Source organism: Rhineura floridana, chromosome 11 (genome assembly GCF_030035675.1).
Source record: "Rhineura floridana isolate rRhiFlo1 chromosome 11, rRhiFlo1.hap2, whole genome shotgun sequence".
Classification (NCBI taxonomy): domain Eukaryota; kingdom Metazoa; phylum Chordata; class Lepidosauria; order Squamata; family Rhineuridae; genus Rhineura; species Rhineura floridana.
The window spans coordinates 29267662-29280789 of record NC_084490.1 but is presented as its reverse complement, the minus strand read 5'-3'; the positions used below and the strand labels follow the sequence as shown (position 1 = coordinate 29280789).

The window sequence follows — 13128 nt, the reverse complement described above, 5'->3', positions numbered from 1 at the left end:
TAAAGCTTTCTCCAGCAGCATCATTTGAAACAATGAGCCCAGTCCAGGTCCACTCGAAATGCAGGAGTAGCTTGACAATCCCCAAGTGCAGAGCTGTTTCCCTCGGTGACATGTGGTACAAAGAAGGGAAAACATTGCAGCACTTTCCAGGGACTTCAGCTGTCTCAAGAGATAGCAACCCCAAGGAGCAAGCAAGCAATCGCACAGTTGCTCAGGTACTCACTTCCAGGGCAGGTCTTCCCCATTCCCTCAGTGTTGCAGCTGATCACATTTAAAGGTGAATTTACATAATTTGCAATTTTGGAAACAATATGCACATTTAAAAACCAACAGGGTAGCGACCATGCATATCCCTGAAACAATGGAGTTTCCTAGTATAGGGATTTCATTGCCAAAGCCCTGCCTTTCATACCTACCTACCATTATAGCTGAATCTAATGCAAGAATAGTTTTCAGCCCCTTAGACAGCTCCTTGAAAGTTCAGACTATAACCCAGAGTGGATTCCACTACCCCAGCTCCTTGGAAGTTTAGACTAAAACCCAGAGCAGATTCAATTGCCCCACTGACATGGAGCCACATAAGAACTTAAGAAGAGCCTGCTGGATCAGGCCAGTGGCCCATCTAGTCCACCATCCTGCTCTCACAGTGGCTAACCAGATGTCTGGGGGAAGCCTGCAAACAGGACCCGAGTACAAGAGCACTCTCCTTTCCTTTTGCTTCCAGCAACTGGTTTTCAGAAGCATACTGCCTCTGACTATGGGGGCAGAGCATAACTATCAGGGCTAGTAGCCGCTGACAGCCTTGAAGTCCATGAATTTGTCTAATCCTCTTTTAAAGCAATCCAAGTTTGTGGCCATCACTTGCCTCATTGTACAGTTTTGGCTGAAAGCTTAAGACACACCTTTTTTACCCTGATCTTTGATACCTGAGACGTATATTTTTCTGTTTGTGATTTTAGGTCATTTTTAATTGTTTTTAATTATATATTTTTAAATTGTTGTAATCCATATTGGGACCTTTGGGTGCAGGGCAGGTAATATTATTAATATCATCATTATCTATCAATCAAAGTAGAATCCAGTAATCCTTCCATATGTGGTCCTTCTCTCCTACTGGACAGCGTCTAATCTTCACACATACAAAGGGTTACTATAATAGGGGGAATGCAATTCTGTGTAAAATGATTTGAGGATATTGAAGCCATCAGTACATAGGATCAATATATCTTTGGTCCAGGTCTGCAAAAAGAGACAATTTTTTTGGATACTGCATCACTAAAATCTAGGGGGAAAAGTATTTTAGAGGGATCATACAATGATTTGTGTGTGTGTATCTGGGAAAGCAGTTGCAAGCGCAATTGGAGGAAGCAGATTATCTGGATCCATTTCAGTCAGGCTTCAGGCCTGGACATGGGATTGAAACAGCCTTGGTAGCCTTGGTGGATGATATGAGGAGAGTGTTGGATAGGGGTGAATGCACTTTCCTCGTCCTCCTGGACCGCTCAGAGGCTTTTGATACTGTTGACCACGGTATCGTTCTGGATCGCTTGGAGGGGTTAGGCATAGGGGGCACTGTATTGCAGTGTTTCCATTCCTTCCTTTCTGATAGGCACCAAAGAGTAGCATTGGGGGATGAGGTTTCGGATCCTTGGCCTCTCACTTGTGGGGTGCCACAGGGCTCCATCCTCTCCCCGATGCTATTTAACATCTATATAAAGCCGCTGAGGACTATCATCAGGAGATTTGGGCTGCAGTGTCACCAATATGCGGATGACACACAGCTCTATCTCTCATTTAAATCTTCACTGAGGTTGGCTGTAGAAACCCTGTCCAAGTGCCTGGAATCGGTGAGTGGCTGGATGGGAAGGAATAAGCTGACAAAACCAAGGTACTGTTCGTGGGAGATAAGGGAGGGTTAGGGGATTTGGACCTGGTGCTCAATAGGGTACAATTGGCCCTAAAAGACCAGGTCTGTAGCCTCGGGGTCATTATTGACTCCCAACTATCCATGGAAGCTCAGGTTTTGGCTGGACTACTGTAATGCGCTCTAAATGGGGCTACTTAGCGCATGCTACTTGCCCTCTTACCATTTTTGAAAATGAACTGCTTATGATGGGTTTTAGAGGTACAGGTAAAGTTTCTGTATTTTATATTCAAATGGAACAACTCAGCAATCTTAAAATCCAATGGGCACATGCTCTTTTTTTAAAAAATGGATTATGCGGACTGGAATAATGTTTGTTTGTTTAAACATAACAAGACCATATCTCCTGCTCACAAAGAAATTAATCTTAAAATGCTACATAGATGGTATTTAACACCAATTCATTTGTCTTACAAATCTTCCAACATAAGCCCCCTATGCTGGTGCGATTGTTCCATCAAGGGCACATATTTCCAACTTTGGTGGACCTGCAACAAAATTGTCCCATTTTGGGACTTGGTGCATAAGAAACTTAAAAAATATTACAAAAAAGATAGTACTCATTCCAGGATTGTTTATTTTGTCTTTGTTTAAAGATGTTAATGCTAATTTGAAATCTAAACCACTAATTTCTAAATTATTCATGGTGGTGCATCAAACGGTCATGCAACAATGGAAAATGCTGGAAGATCTGGATCTATCTGCATGGTTCAAAAATATATGGAATGTGGCTTTATTAGATAAAATTGCTCATAACCTTAACGTAGTGACAGGTAAAGGGAGGTATGGCGTTGTGAGAAGGACATGCCAGATAAGGGGAACTCAGCCCACACAAGTTGTGCCTGTACCTTGTTCCAGTCCTTCTCACACCTGCAGGACTGTTGGTTGTCCTATCAGCCAGCTCTCGGATCTCCAAGTGCTGCTCCTAAATGCCAGGTCGGTACATAATAAGATCTCCCTCGTCCACGATTTAATTGTTGATGAGGATGCCGACCTGGCATGTATAACCGAGACCTGGGTGGGTGATCAGGGAGGAGTCACTCTTTCCCAGCTTTGCCCACCTGGGTATATGGTTCAGCACTTTGGTAGATCCGAGGGTCAGGGAGGTGGGGTGGCTGTGGCCTATAGGAGTTCTCTCTCGCTCATCAGGCACCCTGTCCAGGTGACGACTGCTTTGGAATGCCTCCACCTTGTGCTGGGTCAAGGAGACAGACTGGGAATTTTGTTGGTGTACCGTCCACCCTGCTGCCCAACGGCTTCCCTAACTGAGCTGACAGAGGTAGTCTCGGAGGTATTGTTGAGGTCTCCCAGACTATTGGTACTGGGAGACTTCAACATTCATGCCGAGGCTGCTTTATCTGGGGCGGCTCAGGACTTCATGGCCTCCATGGCAACCATGGGGCTGTCTCAATTTGTTACTGGCCCAACGCATGTATCGGGGCATACTCTTGATTCGATCTTTGCCACTGGACATGGAGATGGTGATCTGGAGGTGGGGAGTTTTTTATCGACCCCATTGTCATGGACAGATCACCGCTTGCTGAAGTTTAGGCTTACAGCTACCCTTTCCCTCCGCAAGGGTGGAGGACCTATTAAGTTGGTCCGACCTCAGAGACTAATGGATCCTCAGGGTTTCCAAAGGGCTCTGGGGGATTTTCCGGCTGATAAGACAGGCACTCCTATCGAAGCCCTGGTCGAACTGTGGAACTCGGAAATGACCCGGGCCGTGGACACGATCGCTCCTGCGCGCCCTATCCCATGCAGAGCTCATGCAGCCCCGTGGTATACCCCGGAGCTGAGAGCGATGAACCAAGAGAGGAGAAGGCTTGAGTGCAGATGGAGGCGTACTCCTGATGGATGCAATTATGCCTTGGTAAGTGCCTCTACTAAGTTGTATACAGAAGCAGTGAGGGCAGCGAAAAAGCGATACTTCGCTGCCACTAGTAAAACATCTCTCAACCGTCCATCGGAGCTCTTTAAAATTGTCCGAAGGCTTTTACACTCTAGTCCTCAGGACATTATAGAACCGTCGGAAACCCACTGTAACGAGTTCGCTGGGCACTTCCAAGATAAAATCTCATGCATCCGCTGGGACTTAGACTCCAGTATTATGGCAGCTGAACCTAATGAGGTATCCGGAGCACGGTCTTGTCCTCATTTATTGGATGAGTTTCAGTTGGTACAGCTCGAGGACGTTGACAAGGTGCTTGGACTGGTGCGTGCAACCACTTCTGTACTGGATCCTTGCCCCTCTTGGCTAGTGAAAGCTGTCAGGGTTGGAACAGCCGGCTGGGCCAGGGAAGTGATAAATGCCTCCTTGAGAGAGGGAGTGGTCCCTAGTCGCTTAAAAGAGTCGGTAGTGAGACCACTCCTGAAGAAACCTTCCCTGGACCCAGATAATTTGAACAATTATAGACCGGTAGCGAATGTCCCATTCCTGGGCAAGGTCTTAGAACAGGTGGTTGCCAGCCAGCTCCAGGTGCTCTTGGATGAAACTGATTATCTAGATCCATTTCAATCCGGTTTTAGGCCCGGTTTTGGCACAGAAACAGCCTTGGTCGCCCTGTATGATGACCTATGTCGGGAGAGGGACAGAGGGAGTGTTACTCTGTTGATTCTCCTTGATCTCTCAGCTGCTTTTGATACCATCGACCATGGTATCCTTCTGGGGAGACTCACGGAGTTGGGAATTGGTGGTACTGCTTGGCAGTGGCTCTGCTCCTACTTGGTGGACCATCTCCAGAAGGTAGGGCTTGGGGAACATTGTTCGATACCCTGGACTCTCCATTGTGGAGTCCCGCAGGGATCGGTTCTGTCCCCTATGCTTTTTAACATCTACATGAAGCCGCTGGGTGCGGTCATCAGGAGCTTTGGAGTGCATTGTCACCAGTATGCTGATGACACGCAACTCTATTTCTCCTTCTCATCTTCTTCAGGCGAGGCTGTTGATGTGCTGAACCGTTGCCTGGCCGTGATAATGGACTGGATGAGAGCTAATAAACTGAGGCTCAATCCTGACAAGACTGAGACGCTGTTGGTGAGTGCCTTCTCTGCCCAGATGGTGGATGTTCAACCTGTTCTAGATGGGGTTACACTCCCCCTGAAGGAACAGGTTCGTAGCTTGGGGGTTCTTTTCGATCCATTCCTGTCTCTCAAGGCTCAGGTGGCCTTGGTGGCACGGAATGCATTCTATCACCTTTGGTTGGTAGCCCAGCTACGTCCCTATCTGGAAAGCGACGACCTCACTTCAGTTGTGCATGCTCTGGTAACCTCTAGATTGGATTACTGCAATGCGCTCTATGTGGGGCTGCCTTTGAAGACAGTTCAGAAACTACAGCTAGTGCAAAACACAGCAGCTAGACTGTTGACAAGGACCAGGCGGTCCGCACATATAACACCTGTTCTGGCTCGTTTGCACTGGCTACCTATTTGTTTCCGGGCTAAATTCAAAGTGCTAGTTTTGACTTATAAAGCCTTACATGGTGCGGGACCACAATACCTAGTGGAACGCCTCTCCCAATATGAACCTACCCGGTCACTATGTTCAACATCAAAGGCCCTCCTCCGAGTTCCGACCCATAGAGAAGCTTGGAGGGTCGTTACAAGATCTAGGGCGTTTTCAGTGGCTGCCCCAAATTATGGAACAGTATTCCCGATGAGGTGCGCCTGGCGCCTACACTTCTATCCTTTCGGTACCAGGTTAAAACCTTTTTATTCTCCCAGGCATTTTAATCTATTATTGTAATCTATTTTTAGCTCTTATTGTATACCAGGTTGTTTAATTGTTTAATATGTATGTTTTTACTGTTTTTTGTGATTCTATTGTATTTTATTCCTTGTTGTGCACCGCCCTGAGAGCCTTTTGGCTGTGGGCGGTATAGAAACCGAATAAAATTAAAAAAATAAAAATTTCTTACATGATAGGGCTAAACCGGATGCATATGTTGCCATTTGGTTGTCATTTATTGACTATGTCACTAATTATGATCTGAATGACCAACTCCCACCAGTGGCTAGATGTATTTGGTTTGCTGTCTTTTTGCTCAAGTCATGAGTTAAAATATACTATTTATATTTTGCAAAGTGAGGCCTGAGATTATTGAAGTATGGTTGGAAAGATCAAATATTGATTCATATCACTGCATAACCACTGTATATATTGGGAATTTCCTGGTAAGTGGAGTCATACTTAATCTCAACCTACCACATCCCCGTGATGGTCATGTGGAATTGCATCAGTCCCAATTATAGTGCACATACAGTATGTTCACTGACTTCCATTGCACCTACACATGTTCACCTACTGGCCGGTAGGTTTCCCTTGTAGACTTAAAGAGGGCAGGGCTAATGGAGGAGCTTCATACGTGGCTGTCAGGGGAGCGTTGCTAGATATGAGTAAAATTTGGGAGTGGGGATAAGAGTGCAGCCTGCTTCCTGTTAACTGAATGTAGCCTAAAGGCTGCCATTCCCTTAGTTCAAAGGCCTGACAAGATGAAGGAGCCTTCCAACTGACAGCAGATCTATCAATAAAGGCATGTGAGGCAGTGAAAGTGTACTGCCTGTTCCTAGGACACAGCATGCTGGATTCATTCTCAGGAGAGGAGGGCTAAATGCTGGAAGAAAGGAAAAGAGGAAAGATTAGGGGATAGCTGGAGCTCAGGAGAGAGGAGCTCAGAAGTACATGTGGAGAATAAAAGCAGATGAAATGAAAATGAAGAGAGGCAACTGAGTAGAGAAGCTGAGGGAGAAAAGGAGGGGAAAGAAGAGAAAGACTTCAACAACTGGAGGACCACTGTCAGCAACAGGCTTTTGGCTCAGCCTTACAGCTGTATCTTTACTATGGAGATTCCCCAAAGGTGGGCAAGTTTTGACAGTTTATCCCTGGGTTGAAACCCAGATGTGCAGAGTGACTGCCCAGTGACCTGCTGAGCTCCATCCTCTGACCTCCAAGGCTCCTTCCCTGAATCTCCCTGAAAATTATTTCTACACAGCTGGGCTCCACACCTTGTCATATCCTAGACTGTCACTGTACAGATATGAGATTTTTGTCTTTCAGGAGTTAGCAGCCCTACTCCCTACATTGCTGAGGCATTGTAACTAGCAAACTTTGATGGTGGTTCATAGCACCCTTGCTGTTTCTGCTCTATGTAGAGCTAGATAAAATCAGTAATAATAGAAACATCCAAAATAATTTGTCAACAAGGAGATACTTTAATTGGAGGAGTCCTATCTCTACTAGTTTTTTTCTATTTGATCCCTCTATTTTAAAGTACCTCCAAAATAGAAGCCTCTTTATTATCTGTAAGTTCCTCTTAACTCTTTTAGTAGGAATAATATCTGCTACCAGATGAAGATGAAAGTTGGCAGCAACTGCCGAAGGGACAGAATTTCACCAGATACAGCTTTTCATATCATGGATCTGAGGTGTCTGAGACAGATGGATTCATGGAATTTCTACCCTCTCATGAAAAATGCAGACACTTCCATTTTGGAAAGAGGAGGTAATAATATTTGAATGACATATCTGACGTAATTGGGGTGGAGATTCAAACACTAACCTTTAAAATAAATCAGTGGGGGGAAATTAAGCAAGTTGACAGCAGCGGCATCACTAGCAGGAGTGCAGAGGGGTGTGGACCTCCGGCGCGCACCCTCCCAGGGGCATGGACGAGGTGGCTGGGCTTGCGTGTGCGCGCCTACGTGCCACTCGAGACCAGCCACCCCGTCCATGCCCCTGGGAGGGTGCGCTCCGGAGGGGCACCCAGCCGGAGAAGGCCTGGGATGGGAACGTCGGCGTGCCTCCCTTGCCCTGCCGATGCTGCTCCCGTTCTCGCCCGCCCGCCTCCAAGGAGGAGTTGGAGCAGCCTTGCCGGGCAATGGCATGGGGCACGGCGGCTCTGGGTGTCACCCCCCTCATGGTGTCTGCACCCTCTGCACCCCGGTAGTGATGCCCCTGGTTGACAGGGAACACATGTGTGTATTTTCAAAGTACCACTTTCTCTGCTGTATTGCATAGACACTGAGAAAACAGTTTCCAACTAGACTTAACAATAAGATAAAATGTTTTCTGTATTCTCCTACAGATTTCATCAAACTGATATTTGCAATTTTGCTCCAAATTCTTTTTCAGCACAATGATTTCTATTTACTTTGGTTGGTGGTCTAGATCTCTTTCTCTTTTTCTATCAGCACTTCATCTTGCACTCTGTAAAGTAAAAGCCAATCAGGTATACATCTTCCATTTCCTTCTTCTCTCAGATTGTCCATTTTATTTCACATTCCATGCAGTTGTGGGATACTCCTCTCTCTCTTCCCCCCATCACATGTGCAACTCCTGTACACAATGGTGAAGGAAAAGCATTTTTCAAGCAGCAGTGAAAGTGTTAGGTTTATGTGGCAGAACTGTATACCTGACTTCTTTTTGTGTCTAAAGATCCCTGTTTCCCTGAATACCTCAGCACTAATGTCCCAGAGCCAAAGCCAAAAAGTTGACTTTTCTGACTACAACAGACCACCTTCTAAAACTGCAGTCTAAGACTATCTTTCAACATGTATTCCACTTACTTATTTTTGTCAGGCTGCATACACACTGAGACCCAGACAGAACTTCCTCAACTGTGTTTTTTACATGTATAAAACAAAAACAAAAATACACTAATTAAAATACACAAGTACATGTACAAACCTTTATTGTGTGTAGCCATAGGCCTTTGCAAAATACAACATAACACAAGTAAACATCAAAAAGCTAAAAAGTTTATACAAGATTAAAACGATCACAAGATATTATAAGTCTTAATGTGGTTTGCCCGTAATTTCCTAGCAGCCAAGGCAAAGTTGGCTGCTGCAACTGTTATTTGTTTACTGCTGTCGGCCAGTAAAACAATACCACCGAAACATTACAAGAAATTTCCACGATTAAAATGTACTATTAAACAAGCCCATTAAAACAATGCATCAATTAAAACAGTTAAAACAATTAGAACAGGAGGTTCAGCTCGAGATCAGGGGAATGCTTGTTTAAACAGGTGTGACTTCAACAGTCAGTGGAATGCCAATGCCAATCAGGCCTCTCATATTTGAGCATGGAGAACAGTCAGAAAGCCTGCCCCCATGTTACCACAAGCCAATAATCATCAGGCCATGGCAAAACAAACCAGGTTCCATTTATGGATGCCCTTACTGGGCAACGGAGGGGAAGCTGGTATTTCAAGTAACCTGGTCCAGAGTTGTTTAGGGCTTTATATGTAAGTAGTAAGAATGTAAAACTGATTCAGTGGTTAATTGGCAGCCAGTGCACATCTCTTAGCTGTGGTGTGATGTGCACCCAGTAAGGGGTACTGCTCACCACTACCCATTCTGCAGCATTGTGGACCAGCTGCAGTCTGAAGACCACCCATAATTGTAAGTATGGTTCCATAGCAAGCCACCCTAATGAGAAACGGAGTCCAAGATGGGTGAGAGTTTCTAAAAAAGGAAATTCTAAAAGCGCATTGGCAAGCAATTCCAACAAGGAAAAAAAGGGAGAAACAGCAGAAGAAGCCAATGTGGTTTCACAAAAAGCTTAGAGATGACCTGAAAACAAAAAAGGACACATACATGAAATGGAAAGAAGGCCAGGCCACAAAGGAAGAGTACAGGCAGGTATCACGGAATTGCAGGGATGGTGTCAGGAAGGCTAAAGCTGAGAATGAACTGAGGTTAGTGAGGGGTGCTAAGAGCAACAAAAAAGCTTTCTTCAGGTACGTCCACAGTAAAAAACAGAGAAAAGAAATTGTGGCACAGCTACTCAGTGAGGATGGCAAAATGATAGCAGATGACAAAGAAAAGGCAGAAGTGCTCAATTCCTATTTTGGCTCAGTCTTCTCCCAAAAAAGGGTCTATGACCCTCCCGGGAAACATGAAGTAGAAGGGGCAGGATTGGACCTTGAAAGTGATAGACAAATGGTCAAGGAATACCTAATCACTTTGAATGAGTCCAAATTGGCAGGGCCCGATAAAATGCATCCTAGAGTATTGAAGGAACTGGCTGAAGAACTCTCAGAACCACTGTCTGTTATCTTTGCGAAATCATGGAGGACTGGTGAAGTACCGGATGACTGGAGGAGAGCTAATGTTGTCCCTATCTTCAAAAGGGCAAGAAGGAGGAACCGGAGAACTACAGACCAGTCAGCCAAACATCAATCCCTGGAAAAACTCTGGAGGAGATTACAAAGCAGTCAATCTGTAAGCACCTTGAAAGCAATGCAGTGATTACTAGAAGCCAACATGGATTTATGAAGAACAAATCCTGCTAAACTAATCTTATCTCCTTTTTGATTGGGTAACCTCCCTTGTAGACTGTGGGAATACTGTGGACATAATATATCTGGACTTCAGCAAAGCTTTTGACAAAGTGCCCATGATATTCTGATTGGCAAGCTAGCTAAATATGAGCTGGATGGAACAACTATCAGGTGGATCCACAGTTGGCTCCAGAATCGTACTCAAAGAGTGCTTATCAATGGTTCCTTCTCAAACTGGGCAGAAGTAACGAGTGGGGCACCATAGGGCTCAGTCCTAGGCCCAGTGCTCTTCAACATTTTTATTAATGACTTGAATGAGGAGGTACAGAGCATGCTTATCAAATTTGCAGATGATACAAAATTGGGAGGCACAGCTAATACCATGGAAGACAGAAACAAAATTCAAAGGGACCTTGATAGGCTGGAGCATTGGGCTGAAAACAACAGAATGAAATTCAGCAGGGATAAATGCAAAGTTCTGCACTTAGGAAAAAGAAACCAAATGCACAGTTCTAAGATGGGGGATACTTGGCTCAGCAATACCACATGTGAGATCTTGGAATTGTCATTGATCACAAGCTGAATATGAACCATGTGTAATGTGGCTGTAAAAAAGGCAAATTAAGCTGCATTAACAGAAGTATAGTTTCCCAATCACATGAAGTATTGGTTCCCCTCTATTCAGCACTGGTTAGGCCTCATCTTGAATACTGCATCCAGTTCTGGTCTGTGCACTTCAAGAAGGATGCAGACAAACTGGAACAGGTTCAGAGGAGGGCAACAAGGATAATCAAGGGACTGGAAACAAAGTCCTATGAGGAGAGACTGAGAGAACTGGGTATGTTTAGCGTGGAGAAGAGAAGACTGTGGGTAGATATGATAGCACTCTTCAAGTACGTGAAAGGTTGCCACACAGAGGAGGGCTGGGATCTCTTCTCGATCATCCCAGAGTGCAGGACACAGAATATTGGGTTCAAGTTGCACGAAGCCAGATTTTGACTGAACATCAGAAAAAACTTCCTAACTGTTAGAGCCATACGACAATGGAACCAATTACCTAGAGAGGTAGTGAGCTCTCTGACACTGGAGGTATTCAACGGGCAGATGGACAGCCATCTGTCAGGAATGCTTTGATTTGGATTCCTGCATTGATCAGGAGGTTGGACCTAATGGCCTTATAGGTCCCTTCCAACTCTACTATTCTATGATTCATAAGAGAAGCCAAAAAGACAATGCACTGCAGTAGATTAAATATGAGGTTATAAGCACATGAGTCAAATGGCCAGATTATCCTTGTTCAGGAAAGGGGGCAGTGGATGAACCAGCTGAAGCTGGTGATAGACGTTCTTCAGCAGGGAGGGCACCAGGGAGGGCAGAAGGATTATATGTCTCTTAATCAAATTTTTAAAAAATTACAATTTAAAGCAATTTACAAAAAACAGTATAAAATGGCAGAGGAGATTTTTTTTTTTAACCATTTAGAAACATGTATCTATTTCCATTGTGGGGGCCTATGATTTCAAACAATAAAGTTGTACTAACTCATCTCTCATTCATTTATTGTATATTCCATCATTCCACCACATGTTGCCCAAGGTGGTATTCCAACAATGCAAAAGCAATAAAGATAAAGGAAACAACAATACAATACAAAGTAAAAGAACACTGTAAAGGAAAGGCAATAGAGCATTGGTAAACCAGCTAAATCAAATTACAACAGATTTATAAATCACCTTATATGGCAAAGGATGATCTAAATATAAATGCTGTTCCCTATTGGATTTTCCCTGGCAAGGAATTCAAGAGCCAGGGAACAGAATTACAGAGAGAAACTTCTCTCTTTAGTTTCTGCCAGTTATGAGATATATCCCTTTTAAAGCTAAAGGGTTTTAAAATGACAATATAAATTATTATTACAGAAAATAATTACTATAAAACAGCTACAATGTGAGACAGATTCAGTTATTTTAAAAATTAAGCTGTATCACAAGATAATATGAAAGAGGTTTATAGGCAAATGGGAAGCATCTTTTTTATTCTTATTACCAAGAGTAAAATCAAGCAAATTCCGCAAGGCAGCTTTGACATCTTTGTTCCTCATGCTGTAGATTATTGGGTTCAGCATTGGAGGCACCACAGTATATAACACAGCAAGCACTTCATCCAGATTGTATGGAGAGTTAGAGGCTGGAATAAGATGAATAGAGAGGCTTGTGCCATATAATATGGAGACAACTGTGATGTGAGGAGTGCAAGTAGAGAAGGCTTTCCACCTGTTTGTCATGGAGGGCATTCTTAACACTGCAGTAAAGATCTGCACATAGGACATGACAATGAACACAAAGCAGCCAAGACCTAAGGCTACACTAAAGAGAAGAGCCCAAATCTCATTGAGGTATGAATCAGAGCAGGAGATCTTCACAACATGTGGGATTTCACAAAAGAACTGATTGATGGCATTAGAGCAGAAGGGCATTGAAAAAACAGTACTGGTGTGCAAAACAGCATTAAGGAAACCTGCCATCCATGCTCCAGCTGCCATCTGGAAGCAGCTACTCCATTTCATCATAGATGCATAGTGCAGTGGGTGACAGATGGCTACATATCGGTCATATGCCATGACAGTGAGGAGAAACATATCTGATGACAGGAAAAAAACAAAGAAAAACATTTGTGTGACACATTCAGAATATGAAATCAATGTTGTGTTCATGACAGAATTGGCCATGGATTTGGGCATGATGGCAGAGGTTGATCCAAGGTCAAGGATTGATAAGTTGACAAGAAAGAAATACATTGGAGTGTGCAAGTGACTGTTGACAGCTACCAGAGTAATAAGAAGAAGATTTCCAATCAGGACAATCATGTACATTGCTAAGAAGATCACAACACATAAAATCTGAAGTTCTCGGCCCCCCA

General features: G+C 44.1%; 1 protein-coding gene across 2 annotated transcripts in view; it reads right to left on the bottom strand.

The window, feature by feature from the left end:
- Window positions 1–8697: 8697 nt before the first annotated feature.
- The window catches only part of LOC133366804 (olfactory receptor 14C36-like), a 36178-nt gene continuing 31747 nt past the window's right edge, over window positions 8698–13128 (bottom strand). For both annotated transcript variants that reach the window (XM_061590304.1, XM_061590305.1), the window contains exon 5: window positions 8698–12849. In XM_061590304.1, the coding sequence (XP_061446288.1) occupies window positions 12194–12847 (654 nt within the window). In that variant the 5' untranslated portion in view covers window positions 12848–12849 and the 3' untranslated portion in view covers window positions 8698–12193. The remainder of the gene's footprint in view (window positions 12850–13128) is intronic.